Raw genomic sequence first — 27,515 nt, forward strand, 5'->3', positions numbered from 1 at the left:
GCAAGTGACGTCATACCACGTGACTCGCTGTGGAGCGGCGCAGCTGCACTCGCTCAGGGTCTGGCCGCTGCAGTACCACGTGACAAGCGGGGGTACACAGCTGCTTCGTTGCCACTCGGTCGCTCAGTCTCGCCGTGGTCGCTCAGTCTCGCCGTGGATGAGGCGAGCGCCGAATTGATTCCGGCGCCAAACCATGCGTAAACATGCTGAACAGAGCTTTCGCTCGTTTCACTTGGTTCAACAAGCGCTAAACCTTTTATTTTTTTGTTACTTTTCTCCAGATCTGCGTAAGTATGGTGCCTCTTCGACCAAGCTGCAAATAAATTCTTTCATCTGGCATTCGATGCGGATATTTAAGTGTCCTGAGGTATCTAGTAGACTGCGCGACCCTCCACCACGCATTAAGTACTCACTTCGTCGCCGTCTTTGTTTACATCCTGTGGACAAGTGAAAAGTGAAAGGTTTTGCGAAACAGGGAGCCGTTTGACAGTGGTTTATTATATATTTACAAAAGATACGCAAAATCCAGCGTGAAATTTTGACGTTGCGCCTTTAAAGCTGTCATATATTATGAGCGGTTCAAAGCTTACGCAACATGGGACACCATATATTTTGAAACTTGGTGCAAGCATGAGAGAGCGCTGCTCCATACCGAAAGGAAATATTACCATTTTTCAGTCCCACGAAACATATATCGCCGAGAAGGTCTCACTCCTTGTATGAACGAAAATTCCAAACTAATAAATCAGAGAACAAAATTCTAGCAATTCATAATTTTTTTAAACAGAACTTTTCACCAGAAGCTTCCTGGCAGCAGTCAAGCTTCCACTATCGTTCGTAACTGATGCGTTTCTATCTTGATAGCGCTTTGATGACACTTGTCTTGCGTAATTGTTAAAAGTTCAGAAATCAGAAAGGGAATGCACGCACACAAGTGTCTAAAGCAGTACCGCTTCTTTACATGGGGGTTGTGACTGAGAAGAAAAATTGGAACAAGACCGCGCTTTTGCGCTCACCATTTCCACATTGACGTCCTGCGCCAACTTATCACAACGTCCGAAGCACAAATATTAGGGTTATTACCGACAAAACACGTCGGTCTGGGACATCTGTATGTTAGCATAGTTCTTTTTCGCACTTCGCTGATGGATAAATTGTGTGTCCGATAACGAGTTTAGCGTTAGGCTCCATAAGCACTTGAGCAGTGAAAACGAAACTATGCGAAGAACCGGCACTGCTTCTTCTCGTCTTCGTCGGCGAGGCGCTTGCCGCAGCCGAAGGCGTAGCCGAAGCCAGGGAGACTGCGCACCGCAGCGCCGCAGTTGATGCCTGTGTTGCAGAAGCGGAGGCAGTAGGTGAGGAAGAAAATCTGGTCAGGAGTGTAGAGCTGGAGACTGCCCGACCAGTCCAGGATGCCCAGCTGTTGGCCCGACGTCGAGTCACTGCAGGAACGCGCGAGTGTTCATGAACGCAATTTTTTCATGATTCGAAGTGATTAAGCATAGATTTCCGCCAAACACCAGTGTCTCAGGTCATTTTGAATGGACCTAATGACAACTACATACAAGTATTGTTCCTATCAAAAATGTTTTATGTACCTTTATTACGGTTAATGATTTATGGAGGTTTAACGTCCCAAAGTGACTCAGGCTATGAGGGAGACCGTAGTGAAGGGCTCCGGAAATTTCGACCACCTGGGGTTCTTTAACGTGCACTGATATCGTGTACCGTGCGATGTGAGGGCACGTTAAAGAACCCCAAGTGGTCGAAATTTCCGGAGCCCTTCGCGTTTATGTACCTTTTTTGTAACGGTTGACTTTTCATTGGCAACAAAATACGACATGCCGAAGAAGTTTGGATAAAAACATTTTTGAATTGAAAGGTGCTCATGAACGCAATTCTTTCATGATTCGAAGTGAATAAGCGTAGATTTACACCAAGCGCCAGTGGCTCAGGTCATATTGAATGCACCTAGTGGCAAGTACATACAAGTACTGTTCCCATCAAAATTGTTTTATGTACCTTTATTACAGTTTATGGTTTATGGAGGTTTAACTTCCCAAAGTGACTCAGGCTATGAGGGAGACCGTAGTGAAGGGCTCCGGAAATTTCGACCACCTGGGGTTCTTTAGCGTGCACTGATATCATGTACCGTGCGATGTGAGGGCACGTTAAAGAACCCCAGGTGGTCGAAATTTCCGGAGCCCTTCGCGTTTATGTACCTTTTTTGTAACGGTTGACTTTTCATTGGCAACAAAATACGACATACCGAAGAAGTTTGGATAAAAACATTTTTGAATTGAAAAGTGCTCATGAACGCAATTTTTTCATGATTCGAAGTGAATAAGCGTAGATTTACACCAAGCACCAGTGGCTCAGGTCATATTGAATGCACCTAGTGGCAAGTACATACAAGTATTGTTCCCATCAAAATTGTTTTATGTACCTTTATTACGGTTTATGGTTTATGGAGGTTTAACGTCCCAAAGCGACTCAGGCTATGAGGGAGACCGTAGTGAAGGGCTGCGGAAATTACGACCGCCCGGGGTTCTTTAACGTGCCCTGGCATCGCACGATACACGATGTCGATACACCTTCTTTGGGAGCTAATAAAAGTTCTTTTTTTCAGTAAAATGCACCTGTTTGCGATAAAAAATTTCTTAATAAATCGACACAGGCGAACTCATTCTTTTTTTTAGAGTGTTCCTTTAAAAACTGCACATGCCTAGGCAGGCGACAACGCTTATGACCCCGCCTGAAAGGCTTGAACTTTGCGTAGCAGATGCCTAACAGATGAAGAGTACGCCTTAATGATGTCAAACAGAGGCCCAACAGGTGAAGACTATGCTTTAACGATTGCTAACAAATGCCCAGAAGGTGAAGACTAACCTTAACGATGACTAACAGACGCCTAACACGTCAAGACTACGCCTGAACAAGGCCTGTTTTAACGAAGGCCTAATAGACTACGCCGAACAGGTGAAGACATGCTTTAACTATGTCTAACAGACTAGCCCAACACGTGAAGGCTATGATGGACTATGCCTTACAGACTATGCATATGAGCTACGAACTGATGAGCCATGTCTACGGCTACTTACCCTGAGTCGTTCTTGTAGGCGTCCCAGGCGACACGCAGACTCGCCACCTGGAGCAGGTTTTCGCCGTTGATGCTGCTGCACCTGAGCCTGCGGTAAAGCTGGTGCTCGGCTAATGGACTCATCCAAGACCTGGGCTGGCCTTCCTCTATTCGGATTCCCTGCGTGTACCAGGTGTGCTAACGTAAATGCCGGAAACGCACCATACCTGACTGCAGCAGGGACATGAATCTTTCTACGGTCAAGTCCAGGTTGCGGTATTCGTGGCCACGACTTCCTTCCTGGTCGCGAATTCTGTAACCCGAAAGCAACCATCCTAGAATCTCACTTCATCTGTAAATTCAAGGGCGCTTCCTTCAGGCTTAATGAGGAGTCTGGAAAACACATCTACACAAATGTTCAGTTCCTGGCGAAATTTATAATTTGGTTCAGAAAACATGAATTTAGTGTGAAAGCTCTACATCAAGGGGTCAAACCCAACCAATAATCTTGCGTTGTCCCTGAACTTGAGGGTGCAGAAATAAAATAAATATCGCCGCAAAAGCGCCATGCCTGGGTTGCGAACCCGCGGTGGCGCGAACAGTTCAGCTTCGCTTGGTCGCTTGGTTAGAAACTTTCTCCAAAGTTAAATAATTACCGAAGAATAACTATCTAACTTTAAAATACTGGCCTCACAATCGAAGTGCCAGACTAGAACTTGCAGATTATCTTGCAAAACAACTTGATGGAATCTGTTCATCAAAGTACCATTCCCACAGCTCTATTTTGCGGTCTTTAAGAAAACCCACGAAATGCAAAAACTTACCACTGACAATCGCTGGTGCATATCACAAGTACAAAGCACAGACAAAGCCCCTCCCGGAAGAGCGTCCCAGTGAAAAGCGGTTTTCGTTCTCTGAGATAAGGCTTGAGGATCTGAAATAGCACCACTGTTGCAGGGTAAGTTTACTGTTTTGCAAGCTTTCTTTCCAGGCCGGTCAAAAAAAAACTACATAAATGGTACCTTGGCGCAAACATTCCAGCTGACTGTTCTTGAAGATGATCGACGACATCCGGATTCAAACTTTAATACTTAATCTAGTGTTTAATACCGTAGCTGATTATATATTAATAATCCTTAACTATGAAAACGATAAACATTCTGTTCACTAGGCTATGTGATTCTGAACAGCACTCAATTGGTTGCACTCGTCTCACTCACTTCTTCAAAATATTTATCCATTCAGTCTTTTTCAAAATGTCAATGCGAAAGCATTTTTTGTCACGCGAGTGGCGTGTACAGGACCTGCCAGCACCGCGTGTCATCAGAGCGTGCCCGCGCGAAAATGACAATTCGAAAAAGGACGTTTGCGCGAATAGAGATTCAAACCCACGCCCTCAGTGCGCCAGGCGGGCACGAAAACCATACGCTGCTGGTTAAAGTATGTTATAGAGGGTTTACGAAGTGAACGCGTTGTGGTGTGTACAACGGTAAAGCGTGTTAGGTACGTGTACTGATGTTAGACAACAACTACATGCAAAAAAAGTTGTTGACGTCATCAAAGGGTCTCGTGATAAGTGTCACGTGTGAAGTGTCAGGTTACAAGGATGACGCAGAAGTTGCTGACGTTCAAACGCAAATATTTTTGCGTTTGTCGAATGCAGTAAACTGCAATGCTCTCCAATTTTTAAGGCGAAAGCCTTTAATGCCTCATACTGTCGTTAGCAGACGCGTGGGCAGACGTGTCGGCAGATTTGTCCGCCTTTCGGCATCCCTGCTTAAAAGGAAACTGCGCCGAGGGTGGGAATCGAACCACAGCATTTTGGCATTTGAAGCGGAGACGCTACCACTTCGCCACGAAGGCTCAAGGTTCGAGCATGAATAAAGGTGCATCTAGTGAATGCATGGGTTTCATAAATGAAATAAAAGGAATAAAGTCAAGAAAAGGAAAAATAAAAAATAAAAATAAGGGAATAAACAACAACAAAAACAAAATAAAATAAGATAAGACAAAAACAATAAACAAGAAAAGGATCAAAAATAAAACATAAAAAAGCAAAATATGAAAAATAAAAAGTAAATAAAAACAAACAGTGCGCCAGGAAACGCTTTCGCCTTGCAGCACTTTAGAGAGCCACAGTGCCCCCTGAATTTTTTTGGTTACATTTTAGCAGGGGTGCCCGGTATGCGCTAGTGTCTGTTCCAGCAGTTATAACCATAGCCTCGGTCCCTCACGTTAGAACCGCTTCGCTAAGCACGCGCTTTGCGGTTCACTCACCTGAAGGTCGAACATCCTGAGCGCTGCGTCCAGGAAGGCTGTGGCCAGCCCTCCGAAGCTGGCGGCACGAAGCACCCCCGTCCCCTTGTGGGCGTAGAACAGCGGCCCGGCGAGAGCGGCGTGCGACACCTCCACCAGGTTGGTCAGGTACGCGTACAGCACTCCCTGGTACGGCGAGGCGAGCCAGTACTTTACCTCGCTCAGGAGACCAACGGCGCCCTTCTCCCTGAGTCGGTGCTTGGCCGCCGCGATCCAGTTCTCCAGGAATTCCTGCTCCACAGTTTTAAGGCGAAAGAATTTAATGCCTCATGGTTGTCAACAGAAGCTTGTCGACAGAAGGTTGTCCCTAGAAGGTTGTCAGCAGAGGTGTCACGCTTTTCGGTTGGCCGAAATGGTTATGACGTCAGTGCGCGGATTCGCAGTAATGAGGTCACCCACAAATGCCTTGCGCCCCCTTTTGGAGCAGACGACAACTAACAAAATAGTTGTCGCCCGCTCCGACAGGGGTCGTAAGGTGTCCGTGGGTGACCACATTACATACCTTATTACTGCGAACAGAGCCATGGATACAGCCGAACTCATCGAAGCATTGTGACGTCAGAGTGCTCGGATTCGAAGTAATGAGGTCACCCACGGATGCCTGACGCCCCCTTTTGGAGCAGACGACAACTAATAAAATAGTTGTCGTCCGCTCCGACAGGGGGCGTAAGGCGTCCGTGGGTGAACACATTACAAACCTCATTACTGCTAACAGAGCCATGGATACAACCGAACTTATCGAAGCATTGTGACGTCAGAGTGCTCGGATTCGCAGTAATGAGGTTACCCAGGATGCCTGACGCCCCCTTTTGGGGCAGACGACAACTAATAAAATAGTTGTCGTCCGCTCCGACAGGGGGCGTAAGACGTCCGTGGGTGACCACATTACAAACCTCATTACTGCTAACAGAGCCATGGATACAACCGAACTCATCAAAAGGAGAGAGTGAGTCGTGCTAAAGAAGCAGTCAAAGACGGCAGTCAAAGTGTGTAGTTGAAATGTGTAGTCAAATAAAGCTCTAGTACAGCACAAACAGTCTCGCAGTCAATGCCAAACAGTGTGCCAGGAAAGGCTTTCGCCTTACAGCACTTTAGAGAGCCAAAGTGCCCCCTGAATTTTTCATCGTTCGAAGGCCGCGTTATGGCTCGGCACATTGGAATAGCCAGTTCTTCTCGGTACACCACTTCTAAATCACCTTGGTCATCAGATAAATCAGAAATTACAAGGATATTAACTTTTAACCCCAGCCGTTCATAATCCAGTTCTCCGAACACTTCCGGCAGACGCGGGCTTCGTAATGCTGGAAAGTTCGTGCCTCCTTGGCTGACACGCTATGTCCAACATTCTTGGATAAAAATATTGAACATTGGAAAACTAAGACACTGTTATAGAAATATTGAGGGTAATAGTCCATTCTTCCGACATGTGGCAAAATCTTTCTTTTCAAGGGTTTCCATTGATCGCATTAAAGAGTTAAAGACTGCCATAGAAAAAAAAAAGAACATTTTTGACAATCGCAGAAACGTTCGTAGAAAAAAAAAAGATGCAAGACTGCATTCGGGTGATTTGTGGATGTTGTTTGTTATAGTGAAATCTTAAATTATATGAAGAAATTGCGTTCATAGCGGTTTCCCGCTAAAAAATGCTTTTGTTGAGAATAGTTGGGTATGGTTTAGTGGAACGTTCGATATATCGAACTGCCCGCCGCCACTCTGCTAGTGGTGATTTTCTATCGGCGCTCTAGAAATACTTAACGCGTGAAGGGACCTGTTGGTTTGGCTGTGAAAGCAACATTACCACCTAAAGCCTCGCGGGGACCCCCGCCCGGCGTGCTTCGTTCGTGTCGCTGCCGAAGGCATTGCGGAAGCAGCATGTACACCTTCATTCTATTGAGGTTCTGTTGACGATCATCATAACCATCAGCCTAACTACGTCATCTGCAGGAAAAATGCCTTTCCCATATCCCTCCAATTAACCACGTCCTGTATAGCCAGCGTTCCTCGTAAACTTCCTAATTTCATACGCGCAACTGACTCGCTGACACTCTCTGCTAAGCTCCCGGTAATCAAAGTGTACTGTTTATAGGATTCGACATCCTATGATAAGCCGTCGCTAGTTGCAAATCATCGTACGCTATGGCTTTGATGCGAAGCAGTTTACATCCAGCAACGCCTACCTAGCGGTAGCCTGCACAACGGTGGCCTGCACATCGCTGCAAGGAACACGTCACTAGGGTAGGTACAAAGTATTTTTGCTTTTACATTAGACATAACCGCATCGATTACCAATTAGTATGCATCGAATTATCGAAATATGCAGGTTCAACTCAATAGGGTACAGTAACATGACCTAGTTGGTCGCGCACATTTTCTATAGCACACCGCGGAACACACGACGAGTAGCAAAGTGAAAAACAAAGCGGCTCGGTGTCTTTATTATTAATGCACCTTGAAAGAAATCGGCGCAACAGAGACGAACGAAAACAGAAAAGAATCAAATACGCCGCCCGCCTTGTGACTCTGCGCTCTCGTAGATCGTCTGTTATCTTTGTTTACTTGGTACATGGTTTATAGGGGTTCAACGTCCCAAAGCGACTGCGGCTATGAGGGACGCCGTAGTGAAGGGCTCCGGAAATTTCGACCACCTGGGGTTCTTGAACGTGCACTGACATCGCACAGTACACGGGCCTCTAGAATTTCGCCTCCATCGAAATTCGACCGCCGCGTCCTGCGGGTCAGCAGCCGACCGCCATAACCATTTAGCCACCACGGCGGCTATCTTAAGGCGAAAGCATTTAATGCCTCATCGTTGTCGACAGAAGGTTGTCAGCAGAGATGTTACGCTTTTCAGTTGGTCGAAATGGTTATGACATCAGAGTGCGCGGATTCGAAGTAATGAGGTCACCCACGGATGCCTGACGCCCCCTTTTGGAGCACACGACAACTAATAAAATAGTTGTCTGCTCCGACAGGGGGCATAAGGCGTCCGTGGGTGACCACATAACATACCTCATTACTGCGAACAGAGCCATGGATACAACCGAACTCGTCGAAGCAGAGAGAGAGTCTTGCAAAAGAAGCAGTCAAAGTCGGCAGTCAAAGTGTGTAGTTATAATGTGTGGTCAAATAAAGCACTAGTACAGCACAAACAATCTCGTAGTCAATGCCAAACAGTGCGCCAGGAAAAGCTTTCGCCTTGCAGCACTTCAGAGAGCCAAAGCGCCTCCTGAATTTTTTTGCGCCGTTTTCTTTCAACAATGCTAAACAATGGACACCGTTGGTTCCTGTGTTCCACGTTCTCTCAACTTGGGGCATTCCCACTGTTTCCAGCCGATATGTCCATACCTTTTTGGAGTCGTACCAGTAGTCGGAGAACGATCCCCAACTATGGTCTTGCCGTGGTCCTCCGCTGCTTTCCAGCTGATCCATCCAGGCCACGACTCTGAGATCACGCAGCCTTAGCTCCATAACCCGCCTCGTATGCTCGTCTACCCACGTGGTCGCCGCCAGGGCTCTCTGCGTCTGCACGGTCAGACCGTGCAGAAAGTTGTCCACGCTCTTCCTTCGCTCTACCGTGAAGTCCTCCGCGTCGCTCCTGTAGTACAGCGCCGGGCCGAACCAGGCTGCGGCAGTTTCAATGCATCGAGACGCCTTCAGCATTCGCGCGCCGTCCTCGTTGCTCATAACCAGCACCCTTGCCTTCCGCGAGGCCGCCACCGCGCATATCTGGGCGAACCACCAGGCGATGTGTTCCAGGAGCTGCCGCTTGCTGAACTTGCTCAGAAGCCAGTCCGTGGTGACCAGGAAGTGGCGGTCGGTGATGTAGACGCGGCTTTGTGCGACGATTCCCGAGGAATTGAAGACGAACAGTATGGTTTTCGAAAGCGGGTAGCCGTTCAGGCTGCTGAAGAGGGGATCGAGACGAGCGACCGTGGTGTAGACGGCTTCGCGGCCGGTCTCGTTGACGCCGGCCGCCAGGGTGGTTAAGACCGCCCGTTCCAAGATGAGGTGTGCGGATATGGTCGCCTCGCTCGGCATGGGTAACCCGTAGAGCCTGCACGTTATTTGTATGTTTAAAACACGGCAGTAATCAGTTAGAACGCACATTACTAGAACGCAGCCCTTGTAGTTAATTTAGTACTTCGAGTCTACTACACTTCGTGGGATTCCTTTAAATCAACATGATCGTCAGCCGCCTAACTACGTCCACTGCAGTGCAAAGGCCTCTGCCATGTCTCTTGAATTAGCCCTGTCCTTTGACAATTGCGGCCACCATATCCCCGCAAACTTAATCTCATCCGCCTACCTAACTTTCTGTCGTCCCCTGCTATGCCTTAAGGACCAGCGGTTATCTTGCCTTCGCATTAAATGCCCTGCGCAAGCCCATTTCTTCCTCTCGATTTCGACTTGGATGTCATTAACCCGCATTTGTTCCCTCACCCAATCTGCCCGCTTCCGGTCTCTTAACGTTGGGCCTATCATTTTTTCTTTCCATAGCTCGCTGCGTTGTCCTTAAGTTAAACTGAACCCTCTTTGTTAGCCTCCACGTTTCTGCCCCATACGTGAGTACCGGTAAGATACAGCTGTTGTATACTTACTTGTCTCTTGAGGGATATTAGTAAATTGTCATTCATATTCTGAGAGAACCTGCCATATGCACTGCACCCCATTCTTATTCTTGCAGTTATTTCCCTCTCATGAACCGGATCACCGGTCTCAACCTGTCACTACCTGGCCTAAGTAGATGTATTCCCTTACCACTTCCAATATCTCGTTACGAATTGTCAACGGCTGTTCCCTTGCGATAAATGAAAATTGAAAATTGGTTTTGGGAAAAGTAAATGACGCAGTAACTGTCTCGCATACCTCGGTGGACACCCGAACGACGACGTAAGGGAAGGGATAAAGGAGAGAATATAAGAAGGGAGGAAGAAAGAGGTGCCGCAGTAGAGGTCTCCGTAATAACTTCGACGAATCGATCAGAGCCCAAACCGGATACCTAAATCAGGTGTGGGAGAGTGGTCAAGTACCCCAAGAGTGGAAGAGGGCTAAGATCACCCTAATCCACAAGCAGGAAAAACCACCGGGCTTAGAGAATCTCCGCCCAATATCACTAACCTCCTGCGTAGGCAAACTACTAGAGAAAGTCATTCAGAGGAGGCTAACCACATACACCGAAGAGAATGATGCGTGGGCGGCTGAATTGTTCGGATTCAGGCACGGCCTCTGTACGCAAGATACCATGCTCAGACTTCATAACGATGTAGCAAGCGACTTCAGGAAAAAAAAATACGAAAGCCATTCTAGGCTTAGATCTCAAGAAAGCTTTCGACAACGTCAGCCACGACGCCATTCTCGACGGGCTAGCTGAGCTAGGAGTAGGCGAAAGAACCTACAACTACATTAGATCATTCCTGCGAGACAGGACGGCGATCATCAGCTTTCAGGGCTTAACATCGGAAGAGTTTCCGCTGGGCAATAGAGGCACTCCGCAGGGGGCTGTGCTCTCACCCTTCCTTTTTAACATCGTAATGAGGAAGCTGCCCCGTAAGCTTGGGCATCTCGATGACTTAAAACTAAGCATCTACGCGGACGATGTTACGGTCTGGATCTGCAAAGGGAGAGACTCGTACATCACATGCAGGCTCCAAGAGGCAGCAGATATAATCAGCAAACACGCAGAGGACGTAGGTCTATGCTGTTCGCCATAAAAATCGGAGCTCCTGGTAATGACCAGCAGTAGCGGGAAGATAACTCCAGATATCAAAATTAAAGTCAACGGGAACGAGGTCCCGAAAGTAGATGAAATTAGAATATTAGGTATGATTATCAACCGCAGGGGTAGTAACAAAAGCCGGATTAAGAAATTAAAGGACCAGGCGGAGCTCGTAGTCAGAGTTTTTAAGAAGACGTCCAACAGAAGGAGTGGCCTCACGGAGGCTAGTAGACACAGACTCGTACAAGCTTTTGTCACGAGCAGAATCTGCTATGCGACTCCATTCCTAAATATCAACAAGAGCGAAGAACGGGAAATAAACACCATAATTAAGAGATGCACGAAGTGCGCTCTAGGGCTCCCCATAGCTACTTCTAACGACATTCTAGAGAAAATGGGGTTGCACAATGAGTGGTGGAAAGAGCTGGCTGAGGCGGTCAGGATATCCCAGAGAGAGCGACTCGCAGGAACGACGGCAGGTAGACAAATCCTCGACTGGGTAAACCTACTAGCGCCCGGGGAAGGCGAAAGTGTCAGGGAAAGCATAGATCGAGAAATCAGAAAGCATCTATATGTCTGCCCCATACCGACGAACATGCACCCCGTACACGACGAGGGGGGGAGGAAAAGCAGAGCTAAGCACCTCGCTAACAAATTGGACAAACTCCCGCCGGGATCGGTCGCCTACACCGATGCAGCGATCGGGAAAGAAGGCGACGTAACCTCAGTCGCCCTATTAGACACCGGGATCACCATAGGAATCGAAAGAAACCGAGATCTACCGCCGGTAGAGGAGGAGGAGATTGCAATAGCCATTGCCATTGCACGACCAGGCGTGAAACACGTCGTCAGCGATAGCAAAGCGGCGGTTAGGAATTTTAGCAAGGGTAGAGTCAGCAATCCTGCTGCCAAAATTCTGAACGAGTCGTCTCTCGCCGAAAGCGTCACTATAATCTGGACCCCAGCACACGCCGGTCTCGCCGGCAACGAGGCTGCCCACATGCTCGCCCGCTCCTCGCTACCTCGGGGTGCTGCAGACGCCTCCACAACATCATCTAAAAGCAAAGAAAGTATTGGTACGTTTAGGGATGTAACCGATAATCTAAAGAAAGACCGGAGGATATATCCGCCACCGGATAGATCCCTGAGTAAAAAGGAGTCGTACGACTGGAGAAGACTCCAAGCTCGAAATTTCTTCTCGCCCCTGTGGAGGAGTTGGACGGGTGTTAGAGGGCGGAAGAGGGACGGTGCAGAAACCGAAATTTGTAAATTTTGCGGCCACGTGGCAACATTAGATCACATAATTTGGAGATGCGTTCGTGCCCCAGGGCACAACGCGATTAAAACTAGCGATAAATGGGAGGCCACGCTGAGAAGCTCCGACGAAAAAACTCAGCGCTTCGCCGTCCGCCTGGCGGCCGAGGCTGAAGACCTCTTCTCCTAGACGGGATCGGATGTCCTCCGGCCGCGGTGCGACAGACTGCCTCCCCGGACGCCTGCTTGCGGACCCGGAGGTGGCTGCCGCGCCATATTCGGCGGAAATAAATGTTCTTCCTCCTCCTCCTCGACAACCTGGGGATCGTGCACTGACATCGCACAGCAAACGGGCGCACTTTGCGTGCTGCCTCCATCGAAACGCGGCCGCCGCGGTCGGGTTCGAACCCGCGTACTCCGGCTCAGTATAGGAGCGCCTTAACCACTGAGCCGCCGCGAGGGTACTATGCGAGACTGCAGAACCTAACTCTGGTTTTCTACACCAAACCGGGCTAACCGGAGGCTCTCTCTGAGAAAGGGTACTAACAGCGGAGGGGCTGTGAAATAATTTGTGGGATTTTACCGTAGTTAAACCGAGTAGACATGCGCAAGCATGTGTTTAGGCTGACTGGCTCATTGTTTTGCTTTGCTGTGTCATGAGCTCGTGGAGCGACGATATAAGACTCAGGTTAAGTTTAGATCGACATTAAGCTGACCAGATCTGTTCGCGCCGCGAAAGGAAGTTGATGAAAGCCGCCGCGGTGGCTCAGTGGTTATGGTGCTCGGCTGCTGACCCGAAAGACGCGGGTTCGATCCCGGCCGCGGCGGTCGAATTTCTTCGGAGGAGAAATTCTAGAGGCCCGTGTACTGCGCGATGTCAGTGCACGTTAAGGAACACCAGGCGGTCGAAATTTCCGGAGCCCTCCACTACGGCGTCTCTCATAGCCTTAGTCGCTTTGGGACGTTAAACCCCGTAAACCAACCAACCAAGTTGATGAAGTCTACAAAGGGCAATGCACAGCGCCAGAGTGTGCTGCAGTCTAACACTCTATCGATCTCTGCATAGTGGAGGCCAAGCAGGAAATGTTTTAAAAAAGAGTACGAAAAATGGTGGTGCCAGCGGGTGTGAAGGCGTTTTTCTTCAAGTTACACACTGGGACGTTGCCGGTTAAAACATGGATGGAGGAGAAGGGATTGTTTCTACCATGGGGTGCTGACTGCTTGTTGTGTCACAAACCAGAGTCAATAGAACACGTCTTTATTGATTGCTGGGATGCGCTGCTCTTCTGGGACGTGCTCCAGCGTACAATAAAGAAAGACTTACCCTTGACGCCGTATGGGATACGATTCCTGGACGTTGAGCCGGATCTTTATAAATATGATGTAATTTTCCTGCTTGGCCTGCACAGTATTTGGCGAAGCAGCATGGCTGTACGACACTGCGATGAAGATGCGCGTTCTGTCCGCGATTACTTCAAAGAAAACATATTTAAGCTACGTGAAGTGTACAAGGAGCTATGTTTTGGAGATGAAGTTACCGAGTTGATGGGAGAGTTGTGTTCCCTGAAACAGTTTTGATTTTCTCACGCGAGTGAAACACATGTCCGCTCTTGATGTTTGAGAGTGCAGCGCAAAACATATGTTTATGATCTGTTGTAATCTGTCAAAACAGGCAATAAAGACAAAAAGCAGTCTAACACGAGGTGAATTCTCCTGCGGTATAGCCTAGTGCTCTCGCGGAATGGAAGTTGAAGCTTACCTCTCAGTGCCGCCGCGGGTTCGAATCCCAGTCGGGGATATTGATGTGATTTCTTTTTTAACTTAACCTGGCGTCGCTGTTGCTGGACAACGACACAGGGTCTAAAGATGAAAAGATTCTTGGCCGGTGCTGGTGAGCCTATGAGTGTTTTCACAGTAATACTAAGTGTGGCAGGTAACTGGTTATCGTATTCGGCAACTATGCACAAATGCCCATCTAGAAAGCGGCCATGACACCCGAACTTCGATGGAGTCGAAATGCGGTGAAGTCCGCTTGCACTGCGACCTAAAAAGCGCTAATGAGCACAATGAGGACTGAACTAATCCGCGCCCTTCTTATATACAATCTGCATCAAAGCTTCGGTAGGAAATTTTCTTCAATCAATAAACAAATACGTACCGCATTCTTGAACAACGCGCGTTAAGCGTCTCTTTTCGGCATTCGTTATGACCCTGACTGGTACTTGCACATCGCCCTCAATAAACAGTTGATTTGCAAGCTTAGCACCAGGCACTATGTCTCCCCCTGAGCAAACAAAGTGCGGTTCTTTTTTTTCTTTCAATTCTAGCGTTAAGCAGATATACTAAGACAAAATCGTTTTCAAGCTGCTGTGGTTCGCTTCATGTATTCCGAGGAGCAATGTGGACAGAACTTAGAGCTCATCTTAACCATCCGTAGGGCTAGCACCACTCCCCAGTTTGCGCTAACGCTCTTCCAGTCGTGATCCAAGCAACAATGGTGTACCCCCTTTGCCAGAAGTAACCGAGCAACAAGTTTTTGCTTCTCAACCGTATAACGGAGTCTTTACGGCACCCCTAAAGACCGAAAGGCGCCAAAACGTGAGGACAGGGGTTCACCTTACTTTACACAGAACCAGTACTTAACGGCTGCCGTAAATGCCTCGGTACGCGGCTGAGAAACAAACAACCGCTGCCCGGTTACTTTCGGCAAAGATTGTACCTTTGGATCTCCTTGTAGTATTCCCGCCGACCTCCGTTCTTGTCGAGGAGAACCACAAAGTCAAGCCAGGCGGCAGCCATTCCTGTCTTTCGAATCACGAGCATCGGCGGGATGTCCTTCCGGCGATTGTTTTTCAGCACGACCGTCTGCAGCACAGGTACCGAGACATACACTCTGCAGGGGAGCAATTGCAGTGCCTTTTTTGCGGCCTGAGTTTTTTTTGCGTTCGAATTCATTAGTCCTGAGGAATTTTTCGCGTAGCACTGAAATTTTCGTGCGCTCCTCAGAGGGTACAAGGGGCTTCGAAAAAAATGGCCAGGGTTTTTTAACGTTGGTTGAACCTAGTTATACGAGTGAAAGCTCTGTTAAGAATGGTCTTCACTGTCTCAGATCAAATATCAAGGTCAAGATCAAGGGCCAGAGTGAAAGGTCAAAGCCAGGTACACAAAGGTCATAGTCATATGATCACGTGATCATACTACCTTAGCTAAGGACATACCGCCATGCAGTTAAGTTCGGTTTGACCTTGCGAGGCATTTAAGGTCATTGTCGATATAAAATCAAATGTCAAAGTCAAAGTCAAAAAGTCAAAGTAAGATACCCAGTGGCCAGCCATATGACGATGTGGTCATGTGGTCATACAACACTCTGAAGGTTAGGTTACTTGTAAATATAAATACCCCCGAAAGCAGAAGATTTGGCAGCCGTCGCCGTAGCTCAGAGGTAGAGCACCGGACGCGTAATTCGGAGGTCGTGGGTTCGGATCCCACCGGCGGCATGTGGTTGTTTTTTCTTCTGCTTTTCTAATCAATTAGCTTTAAGCGATAACATATTCAGCAATATTATAAATTGATTAACACCACAAAATAAATAAGTAAAAAAAATTAAAAATCCCCTGTGCCCCTTGGTTTCTGTGGCTGTTGGCTTCTTTCATATTTATAACGAGCCCCTCATTCCCCTTCCCTTGTTTGCTTAATTGCTTAGCGAGGGCCTCGGTTCTGGCAGCCTTGACGCCATAGGAAGCATAAGAGGGTTCTCACGCAGCTTCCACCCTCTCCGTTCGATGACGTTCTACGTCACACCTGCGGTAACTCAGGACGTTCTACGTCCGCCGCTTATGAACGTGGGTGGCGCTGATGAACACTCTCAAGGTTAGGTTACTTGTAAATATAAATACCCCCGAAAGCAGAAGATTTGACAGCCGTCGCCGTAGCTCAGAGGTAGAGCACCGGACGCGTAATTCGGAGGTCGTGGGTTCGGATCCCACCGGCGGCATGTGGTTGTTTTTTCTTCTGCTTTTCTAATCAATTAGCTTTAAGCGATAACATATTCAGCAATATTATAAATTGATCAACACCACAAAATAAATAAGTAAAAAAATTAAGAATCCCCTGTGCCCCTTGGTTTCTGTGGCTGTTGGCTTCTTTCACACCACGCAGTAAGTTCGGTTTGACCTTGTGAGGTATTGAAGGTCATTGTCGATGTGGTGCCCGGTTTGGCCTTATGAGGCATTTAAGAGCAAGACCATTGTCGATATGGTGCCCACTGTCTCAAATCAAATGTCAAAGTCAAGGTCAGAAAGTCAGATACCCAGTGGCCAGTCATAAGACGACATGGTCATACTACCATACCTTGGGCCATACCACCATGAAGGTATGTTTGGTTTGACCTTGTGAGGCATTGAAGGTCATTATCGATGCAGTGCCCACTGTCTCAACTCAAATTTCAAGGTCACTGTCAAAAGTGAAGGTCAGGTACCCAATGGTCATAGTCATATAATCACGTGGTCATACTACCACAGCTCAGACAACCCCACCAGGCAGTTAAGTTTTGTTTGACCTTGTGAGGCATTAAAGGTCATTGTCTCATCCCCATCGAAACCGGAAGTTCTACGCCGAGAAGTAGAGCTTTCGCTCTAAAACACGTCTGTTGGCAGAGTCGCTTAGGAAATTCGCTTGCCTGAGACCACAGCTCGAGTCCCCAGAGCGCGTCCAGCTTGACGAGCACAGTGAACGGGTGCACCGACTCGTCGCCGTCGTAAGGCCACGGGATGCCCAGGGACGCCGCGAAGTAGCGCACCCTCCGCAGGCTGTCTGCGTCGTCGTCCTTCTGCGCTATGCACTTTTGGACAAACGCCGCCACGGCGCTGCGACCGGAGATCACAGCCTCGTCCTGGCGATAACAAGAAAAAAAATGAATTGGTTTTTGAGGAAAGGATATGGCGCAGTATCTGTCACACATATCTCGGCGGATACCTGAACCACGCCGTAAGGGAAGGGAGGAAGGTATGAGTGAAAGAAGAAAGAGAGAAAGAGGTGCCGTAGTGGAGGGCTCCGGTATGATTTCGACCACCTGGGGGTGTTTAACGTGCCCTGGCATCGCCAGCACACGGGCGCCTTTTGCATTTCGCCTCCATCTAAACGCGGCCGCCGCGGTCGGGTTCGAACCCGGGTACTCCGGCTGAAAAAGCAACGCAATCTCGTGTATCTATGTTTTATTCGGGTTTAACGTCTCAAAGTCACCCAGGCTATGAGGGACGACGTAGTGAAGGGCTCCGGGAATTTCGACCACCTGGGGTTCTCTAACGTGCACCGACATCGCACAGTACACGGGCCTCTAGAATTTCGCCTCCACCGAAATTCGACCTCCGTGGCAGGGATCGAACCCGCGTCTTTGGGTTCAGCAGCCAAGCGCCGTAACCGCTGAGCCACCGCGGCGGCTCAAACTCTCGTTTCATTCAACCGACAGTACGCCGAACATGTCCAACATTATTGGATAAAAATTTCAAAGACCCGGAAAAATAGTAAGATACTGGTATAAAATGTTGAAAGTAATGGTCTATTCTTCCGATATGCAACAAAGTCCTTCTTTTATAGTGCTTCCAACGCTAGCATCGAGCATATAGGACTGCAATAGAAAATCAATGGGGAACGCTTTTGACGATAGGAAAAACATTACGAGCAAAAAAAATGCAAACCTGCCGACAGCATTGATTGTTATAACGAAATCATACTATACACGAAAAATTGCGCTCATAAACTGTTTCCCATTCAAAACTGCTTCTGTCCAGAATTAATCACGAAGTGAACAAGAAAGAGGGCGGGGGGGGGGGGGGGGGGACTTTAGGGTGCTTGCCAAAGTTTCGACAAGAGGACTTGTTTATTTGAACATACTATCAGTCCAGCTGGACTAAGATAGGAGTGGGTACAACATCAAAATTTATAAAACGCCGGCCAGTACGATAAAACAGCCAGTACAGTCAAACACAGTTCACAAAATACAATCAATGTAATGTACAAATTATGTGCACTCCTGCGTTAAATATTTGCACATGAGGGTAGCAAATTGCTCTCGGGATTGGGCATTCACAACGTGGTTAGGAAGGCTGTTCCAATCGGACGATGTGGCAGGAAAAAAGAGAGTCTGCAAAGCTGTTCTTGTATCACCAGGCTTCATGCTGAAAGCATGTCCGTTATCAGTGTCATCGCTCCCCGGCGGCCCCTAATGGACGCGACGACAGAAGAAACTGCGCATCGGACTTTCGCAGTGTCGAATTTGCTTCGCGCCAGAAAATTTGCACCCTCCACAGAGTAAGTCTAAAGACTCGGTTTTCGTCTATGCGAAATTAGTGCTCCAACCAAGACTGTCATTGGATTATAATGTTGTTCTAACACCGGAACCACATTCCGGTCGCTCATTAATCTGTTCTAATCATGCCCACCTACTTCCACGGTAACCCTCCATCTCCACATTCCCGCGGTTACCAACCTCCAGTTACGCCGACTACTACAACGACGCTATACCGAATAAACAGGTCAGTAATAGCTTTCGCTTCAAAAGGAATGCCGATCCCCCTTATAAAAATGACCTATAGAGTTTCTATAAAGTTTCTATAGAGTTTTTATAGATTATTGCCTCCCTGTAGGTACTTCCTTTTGTCCATATTCTATAGACTTTCTGTAGACAAAGTTATACTGAAAATGCATAGCCATAGATCCATAGATTGTGTATAGATAGTATATGGGATCTGTATTGTCTATAAAGTAGTCTAGAGGGTTTGTCTACAGAAAGTCTACAGACTTTATAGACAAACGTCTGTGAACATTCTATAGTGTGTCTAAAGAGGTAAGGGATGTCTCGCCTGGTCATTTGCGACCGAGCCATTGGTGCCATAATGGCCACCGTCGCTCTGCTTCGTGAGGAACCGTGCTGCCCTCAGCGTCCAGGAAAGCGCCATCTCTTCGACGAGGTCCCGGGATAATCCACTGGCGGGCGACCACAGGGAGCAGACGTAGGCGTCGAAGTCTTCGCACGGGTTGACTCGGGTGTCGAGCCTTCTCCGGAAGAACGAAGCGTGTAGCTGGCAATCGGCCGAGGCGCAGACACCGTGGTCGTCGGCTCCAAAGCGGTGGACCCCCGACAGTGCCGAGTAGCGGTAGTACGCCGCCACAGCAACAGCTACGGCCAGGACCAGGAGCACCGTGGCGAGAGCTATGCACGCCGCCTGCCTTGGACGTGGCAGCATTGTGCGTTTTCTTTTCTTCAACCGCGCGCTGATCCAGCTTGCCTGAGTCCATTTTACGCATGCGAAGGGAGGTCATGATCAACGAAGTCCAGTTTTTGTACGCATGGATGGAACGAGGTGAGAAAGGATGGATTGGGCGGTTAGATGGCCGGAGTGCATGCCGGAAAAAAAAGGCCCAGGCTTAGCTTGGTTCAGCCAAGAATGCGTTGCATATTGCGCGGTCTTTTTGCGCGAGGTATTGCTTGGCGGCACTCGGTTTTCTCAGCAGCTTTTCCTCCGTGACGTATGGATGGATGGATAGGAGCGCCCTCTTTGAAACGGGGCGGTGGCAACTCAGCCGCTCTTTTTCTTTCTTTTTGCTTTTTTATTATATTTCTATCCTTTTTTCTTTTTTGTTTTTTAACGTGGTTGGGTGACGTCACGTCACCACGTGACGTGACGTCACCAAACAGCGTGACGTCACGTCACGTGGTTTGGTGGCTGCCCGGCCGCGCCCAAGGGCTGAACTCAGTGATTGCAGTATGCTACGCATAAAAAACTCAGGAGAGAGCGTGACGTCACGCGACCAACCTTCGCTAGTCAAGTGCGCAAGAAACCATTCCCTCCTCTAGTTTTTCGCTCTCTGAGTCAGTTCCTAATGTTTTGGTGCCGGTATGTTTTAGTGCGCGTGTCTGCGCGGCCCCTGTCGACCATGAGTTTCTTACTATTACCTAGAGGGAAAGCTGGCAACCCGTCTGTGGGAGTTTGCATGGAGGCCCGTCGAGACCACTTCAGCCACCATGGGCGCTCAAAGCATCATGGGGCGGTGAGCTACCGACTGCAGAACTACAACTTTTGGCCAAAATATAATGCAAAATAAACGCTATTCGATAACCAAGAATGTCCTAACATTCAATATCCTGTCTGCAAATTGCAACAAACGAGCAGAAAAGCATGTAAATGCAATGATTGCCCAAAATAAGAGATAGCTAGCTTTCCTATTGGCCAAGTAATGAACATGACAAAAACTAATATTTCGTAATTAGCAGGCGCATTTTTAAAAGTAAATATGTTTTCAAAAAAATGTTGCTTAGATACTTTAAGAGGTTTTTTAATAGCATTTCGGAAAAGTGAAACCTTTTTATTGGCGTCGTGTGTCGTTGCGTTTTCACTACTATGGCTTTTGCACACTGCGTTGGCGCGAAAGTCGTCTGCGCACACATGAACAGCGTTTTCGGAATGAAACGTCTCAGTAGTGCCACTCTGTGTTCCCGAAAAAATACGACTGTCCCGCACCAAGAAGATCACCGTCCCATGATGCTTTGAGCATCCATGGTGCCTGAAGTGCAGCGCCGCCAACTTTCCCTCTAGGTAATAGTAAGAAACTCTATGCTGGCGACAGCGTCTACAGCAAGGAGGTTGTTATACAGTGAGTTTTGCCCCAGGTGCAGCGGTGATGCATATCACCGTACGCTGTCCCGTGGTGTGATGCCATGGGGGACCAACTCTTTGAATTTCACTTTTTTTTATCAGGGTTCAAGATTAACGCCAGAGGCGCCTTCCCTAGTTTTTCCTCCATGGCGGAGTGGTACGAATTGAGTGCGATGGATGGATGAACGCTAAGAGACTTCGAAGTAGGCTGGTAAGAGGTGCCGCCAGCCAGGGATTTTTTTTAAGTATTCCTTTCCAGATCTTCAAACCTTAAAAGCTACTATCCTCAAAATTATAATTTTTGTTTACGGACTCATGTTGCAATAGGTTGTTCCCGCTTTGAACCCCGAACTTCTGTCCTTAGATCGCTACTCTATTTTTAAACCACCAATCAGCACGCCGTTTTAGCATGCACTCCGATCATCCTCTTTACGCCAACGCCCAAGAGCTTCTGGGCACTGATTGTGCCTGCCTCGACATCTTGATGGATCGTACTAAATTCAAACAAAATATTTTCTATTCTTTCTTCGGATTTACCGCTTGCATAATACATTCAAGGACCTTCCACATTGAAGCGGATGATGGCACAGCCCCAACAAGCGCCATCTATTGACCGCTAGTAGAGAACAAGGTGTTGCTTTTTAAGGCGGAAGCCTTTAACGTCTCATCGTTGTAAGCAGCAGTTGTCGACAGAGAATGTCACGCTTTTCAATTGGTGGAAACGGTCGTGACGTCACAGTGCGCGAATTTCAAACGGGTTGCATGGTACTTTGCCTAGTAACCATGCAACCAATAGTGATGCTCCAAGTAAGTGGGACTGAGCTTAGTTAATTGCTTAATTACCCAATTAGCCTAATTAGCTTTACTAGTCAGACCATATATATAAATAAAACCGATTAAGAAATTGGTCGAGCTCAGGAATCGAACCCCGGTCTTCGGCGTGACAGACGAGCATGCTATCCACTCCGCCATGCCAGCTTGATGGTTTGGAATGAACAAAGGCGCGTCTAGGGAATACGGTGTCTTCACTCACTCTCATCCTCCTCCATTTCCTTCTGGCGAGGTTTAGGTGTCCACCGACAAATGAGAGACAGATACATTTCCGTTCCTGAAAAACCAATTTACCGACGAGCGAGGCGTAGAACCGAATGGGCGATGGCGTTCTATGGACTCCTTGGCAGCGTTGCAAGACGCTGTCGCGTTCCACTCTTAGGGGCGAAGCTTAACATCTTAACCACACATCAGTGACCACACTTTAGGTCAAAAAAGTGCCCCCCTGAATTTTGTGACACAGTTACTGCGTAATTTCGTTTCCTCAAATACAATTTTCATTTTCTTCATAACGGCTCCTCTTTACCTATCTTCTTTCACTCCCACTTCCTCCCTTCCTCTACAGTGCGGTTCAGGTGTCCACCGAGATGACAGAGAATTACTGCGCCATTTCCTTTCCTCAAGAAGCGTTGCGTTCAAAGGGCAAGGCATCGCGCCGAACGGATGGTGGCGTTCCGTGGACTCCCTGGCAGCGCTACAACGCGCTGTCGCGTTCCGCTCCTAAAGGCGAAGCTTAAGCGTCATTAATTAGCAGTTAGTTAGTATTCAGGCATTAATCAGTAATTAACCATTAATCAGTGATTTGTCATCACTTAGTAATTAGAACTCAATTACATGCCACTCAATTACATGTCAGTGCCACAGAAACAGCGAAGGTGGTGCGGAAAACGCTTCCGCCTCTACCCACTTTAGACAGTCAAAGTGCCCCCTGAATTTTTTCACTAGTACACAGCGCGGTATGCTGCACGAACATGCTGACAGTGACAAATTACACTTCCTACTTGCTGTAAAATGGCTTATATAACGGTTCCCTAGCTCAGGCCGACCAGTTCTGACGGCCCCAGGAAATCAGGGACGTTCAACAAATACTCGAAATTTCATTGGATATTGATTGTCCGGGTTGTCCAGGTTTGAAGAAAAGACAGTTTAGATGGTATATAAGTAAAATACTATTAGTATATTTCTTAACCACGTGCTTGAAGAAGAAAATACGATAGCCTTTAAGTTGTATGTTGTGGAGTCTACAATGAGTGTGTAATATTCTTGCGATTTTCCCGCTAAAGCTGCTGTTGGAACCGGCCCCACTGCGTTTGTATGGTATGAATGAAACAGCCTTATAGAATGTTCGAGCATCTTACAGTTGATAATCATATGGGATTACACTAATACGATCCACTGTTCCCTACTAAACAAGCTTGACCTACTTTCAGGGGTTGGCCTACTTTCAAAATTTCGGCGGTACATTGAAATTTTCGGGGGTGGGCCAACTTTCAAATTATGGGGGTACACCTGCCACGATGGGCAGGTTGTGATGACGTCACGAAGTCATGTGCCTCTATCGACCAATCTAGACCACCCATCAGGGCATTTTGTGATGAAGTCACAGTTACGTGACCTCTCTGGACCAGTCAGAGGACTTTGTTAAGGAGGAACCGGAAAGTGCTTGACACATCCTAACGCCATTGCATTGTTTATCTTTTTTTTAATTTAATAATGTTTCCCTTTTTCTTGCTCGTTCCAAAACCTGCAAGAACTAGGCACAATATATTCGAGATACTCTGGCTGCTAGTAGGTGCTTCCGAAAAGCGCGGCATACCGGTTTCCTTACCAGAGGGGTGAGCCCCAAGGTGCTAGCGGTCTTCTTTTCGGCGCCCGGAGACTTCCTGGACGCTGGAGAAGTGACGGATACTGATACGGTCGTAGTGGCCGACGCTGGTGTTGCCGCTAAGTTGCTCGTGTCCGATGGTTTTGCGGGTGTGCCAGAAGAGGGACGCCGTTGCTGCTCCCCGTCCATCTCGACGTTAGCCGGGTGGTTCTCTTTTGGTACGTTCCCCTCACCACGAGTCCCGGCGCGCTCATCGCTACTGCGCGCCCTTGAAGACACAGCGGTGCCCAACGAGCGGTGGCTTGGGTGATGCCTTGAGCGCCCAGGCAGAGCTGAGTGTGAGGAGGAGCTGGGGTGAGAAGGCGTCGTCGATTTTGCCATGGTGTAAGTCGACGTGTCTTTTCCGGGTTCCGTTGCATGACCTGGGTGGGAATAACTTTAATGTTTCAGAGCGAAAGCTCTACGAGGCTAGTCCGAACTGGTCTCGTTGCGTGCTGCTGGCGGTAAGCAACAGCGCCCCTAGCAACCGGATCTGCGTCTAGAAACAGGTTGTCGCTTTGTTGAGCTCTGCTGGATCGCTCGACTAAGATATTATACAGTCGTGTATTAGTGTGGTTAACCATGACGACGCCATAGCATAATGATAGGCATAATTAGCAGCAGGCCGCCGTGGTGGCTCAGTGGTTATGGCAATCGGCTGCTGATCCGAAGTATGCGGGTTAGATACCGGCCGCAGCGGTCGAATTTCGATGGAGGCGAAATTCTAGAGGCCCGTGTACTGTGCGATGTAAGTGCACGTTAAGGAACCCCAGGTGGTCGAAATTTCCGGAGCCCTTCACTACGGTGTTCGTCATAGTCTGGGTCGTTTTAGGACGTTAAACCTCCATAAACCAAACTATAACTAGTAGCAAACATAAGAATGTCCACATGTAGTGCATTACTGGAAAGAGGAAGTTTAGCCTAATTAAGTAACACTTATACATATTATGCATATTAATTACCGTGAATAAGCAGTTCATATGTATGTTGCTATAGCAACGGATAACAAGTGCTAAATACGTGACGTGATCTTCAGCTTGACCTTGAAAAAAGAATTTAGCGAAGTGTAAAAATAACAATGGGCGAACGGATGATGTCATATACGGTATAACGCAATGTAAGTTACGTGACTTAGCATGACACCAATAGGCGCGTTGAAAAGGCGCCTACCGAGGCTGCTCTCGCCAAAGACGACGACGACATGGACGAGAACGAAGAAGCGGTCGCTTCGAGGAGCTCCAGAGCTGGCAGTTGTCCGCAACGCACGCAACGTTATGCCGACACCAAGACGCGTCTAGTTGCCCGATACGCCACACCTTTCGCTCTATAAACACGTTCAACAGTACGCTCTACGTAAACAGAAAGGAGTCAAAAGCGAGTAAGCTGTCTTCTAGCGAACACCCTTTTATAAAAGGCTTTGCGCTAGAGGACGACTTATTCCTTTTTATTCCCATATATGTGTATTCATGTTTAGAGTGTAGTTAAACCACAGCTAATTTTCTCCGACCTGCCTGTTGTGATTAGTTAACAGGCGATGACTCGATGCATAGCGCAGAGAGTTACAGGTAAGTGTTGCAAATGGTTTACCTTCTTTCGCGCTGTGTTCCTTACTGCCGCTGATGCGTGCTTTAGTAGACACACCGGAGTTCACGGAACGGTGGGACGAATGCCGCGGTGAGTGCGCATGCATTGCAGAATGCGAAGACGAGCTACGATGTGAAGGCGTCGTCGACTTCGGTAAGGAGGTATTCGACGAAGCTTTTCCTGGATCCGTGGCGGGCCCTGGGTGACAGTGACATCGGTATCGGTTAATGCGTTAGCATTAGAACGGTCAGTACAAGCGGAAATGGCGAGCGCCGTGTGTCGGTATCCAGCGGCAGGCGGAAACCTCCCCACCGGGCTGCGAATGATCTTAGTATACTACCTACGCGAACCTAGTACACTACGTCCGATATAAAGAACCTTAGGCACCTTGGATATAACAAGCTTTGGTGTGTCAACCTCGAATATCCTGAACCTGTATAAGTACGCCTCCTCGTATATAACGAACTGTCTCGTGTTAACCTCGGATATAACGACCTTCATTATGTTAACCTCAAATAGGATGGAAAACTGGGCGAGTTGGTGAAGGTTTTGCATAATGAACACGCGAAAGGATCAGGACGTAGCTGTGTTTCTTTCCACGTACTGGCCCTTTTGTACGGTTCATTATGTTTAACCTCGGATATACGGAACTTTCGTGAGTTACCTCGGATATAATGAACCTCAGTATGCCACATCGGATATAACGAACTTCTCGTCTTGGCCACGGATATAATGAACTTAGTGTGTTGACCTCACGTATAACCAGCATAACTGATATAACGAACTGTAGTGTGCGGTGGATCGCTTGAATGCGGTGGGATGCATACGCTGCAGTATGTTTACCTTCTTTCGGGCTGTGTTCCTTGCTGCCGTCTTTGTGCACCCTGTCTGATGCACCAGCAGTGAGTGATTGGCGAGAAGGATGCCCCGGTGAGTGGACAGGCAGCGCGGAGTGTGAAGACGAGCTCTGGTGAGACGGCAGTGTCGACTTCGGCAAAGTGGTCGTCGACGCATCACGTATGGGATCCATGGCGTCACCTGGACGACAATGACTTCCTTTCGTTTTGTTTTCTCAGCCGTTTGTTTGAATCATGGTGCAGTTGTGTTCGGAACGATGTTCAGGAAAGTTATGATAATGGCTGCCTAGGGTAAAAAACAGAACTTTGTAGGATTGATTGATTGATTGATTGATTGATTGATTGATTGATTGATTGATTGATTGATTGATTGATTGATTGATTGATTGATTGATTGATTGATTGACCGACTGGTTGGCTAGCCGACTGACCGACCAAACGACAGACAGACAGACAGACAGACAGACAGACAGACAGACAGACAGACAGACAGACAGACAGACAGACAGACTGACTGACTGACTGACTGACTGACTCACTCACTCACTCACTCACTCATTCACTGACTGACTGACTGACCGACCGACCGACCCGACCGACCGACCGACCGACCGACCAACCAACCGAGCTACTTACTAACTAAAATTGGGCGCCGCGGTTACATGTTATTATTACCTTTAACTCGGAACCGCGTAAAGAAGAACACAGGCACGAGATCACCTTGCGAGTGTCGCGATCATCTTGAATGTCATGTGACGACCACGGCCAGAAGATTATGAACGCATTTATTCCTCCTTTCAAACTGCTCTTCACAAAACAAGTGTATCAGAGTAGCTGAGCCTTTGTGAATGAGCAAATAAAAAACGGAAACGTAACAAAAATAACCTCGGTTTTCGGTGCTATAACTCGTTTCATGAACCTTCACGGCTGCTCAAAAATCACTCCAGCGCCGGGCAGCTTCGCCCCCGACCGACCGACCGACCGACCGACCAACCAACCGAGCTACTTACTAACTGAATGCATGAGGGGCGCCGTTCCTGTCTCTGTGGTTAAACTCTGGGATTCAGTTTTTGTTAACGTGCAAGACTGCTCGAGAGCCTAGGAGAAGATGAAAGCGGGCGAGTATATCGCTGGCGATTCATGTCATGATAATTTACGGCTTTGAAAGTTTTTGGCGTCTTGTTCGCAGAGCTAGCAGCCTTTTGTCTTAACTGATAACAAGACATCGATCAATGATTTTTTGGGGAGTTCTCGGAACACGGAATTATAAAGTAGACGGTCCGCTGCGTTGCAGTGCAGGCTATTTGGCGACGGGAATCGGTACTCTCTTTTGGTCAGATGACCACGTAATCATTATTAA

The 27,515-nt window shown here is 47.9% G+C and overlaps 1 protein-coding gene across 1 annotated transcript; it reads right to left on the minus strand.

Annotated features, from left to right (window-relative positions):
• Nucleotides 1–489: 489 nt before the first annotated feature.
• LOC149366116 (neprilysin-21-like) lies at nucleotides 490–26,350 on the minus strand. Its single transcript, XM_089551777.1, has 10 exons — nucleotides 26,142–26,350; nucleotides 25,302–25,496; nucleotides 23,679–24,097; nucleotides 19,226–19,651; nucleotides 17,044–17,256; nucleotides 15,085–15,230; nucleotides 8,741–9,449; nucleotides 5,357–5,626; nucleotides 3,102–3,259; nucleotides 490–1,442 (listed from the first exon to the last, which is right to left on the minus strand). The coding sequence occupies exons 1-10, from the start codon at nucleotides 26,326–26,328 to the stop codon at nucleotides 1,217–1,219; spliced, it is 2,949 nt and encodes a 982-aa protein (XP_089407903.1). The 5' UTR covers nucleotides 26,329–26,350; the 3' UTR covers nucleotides 490–1,216.
• Nucleotides 26,351–27,515: the final 1,165 nt, after the last annotated feature.

The sequence above is a fragment of the Amblyomma mixtum genome, chromosome 1 (assembly GCF_055824585.1).
Source record: "Amblyomma mixtum isolate Tamu chromosome 1, ASM5582458v1, whole genome shotgun sequence".
In the NCBI taxonomy this organism is placed as follows: domain Eukaryota; kingdom Metazoa; phylum Arthropoda; class Arachnida; order Ixodida; family Ixodidae; genus Amblyomma; species Amblyomma mixtum.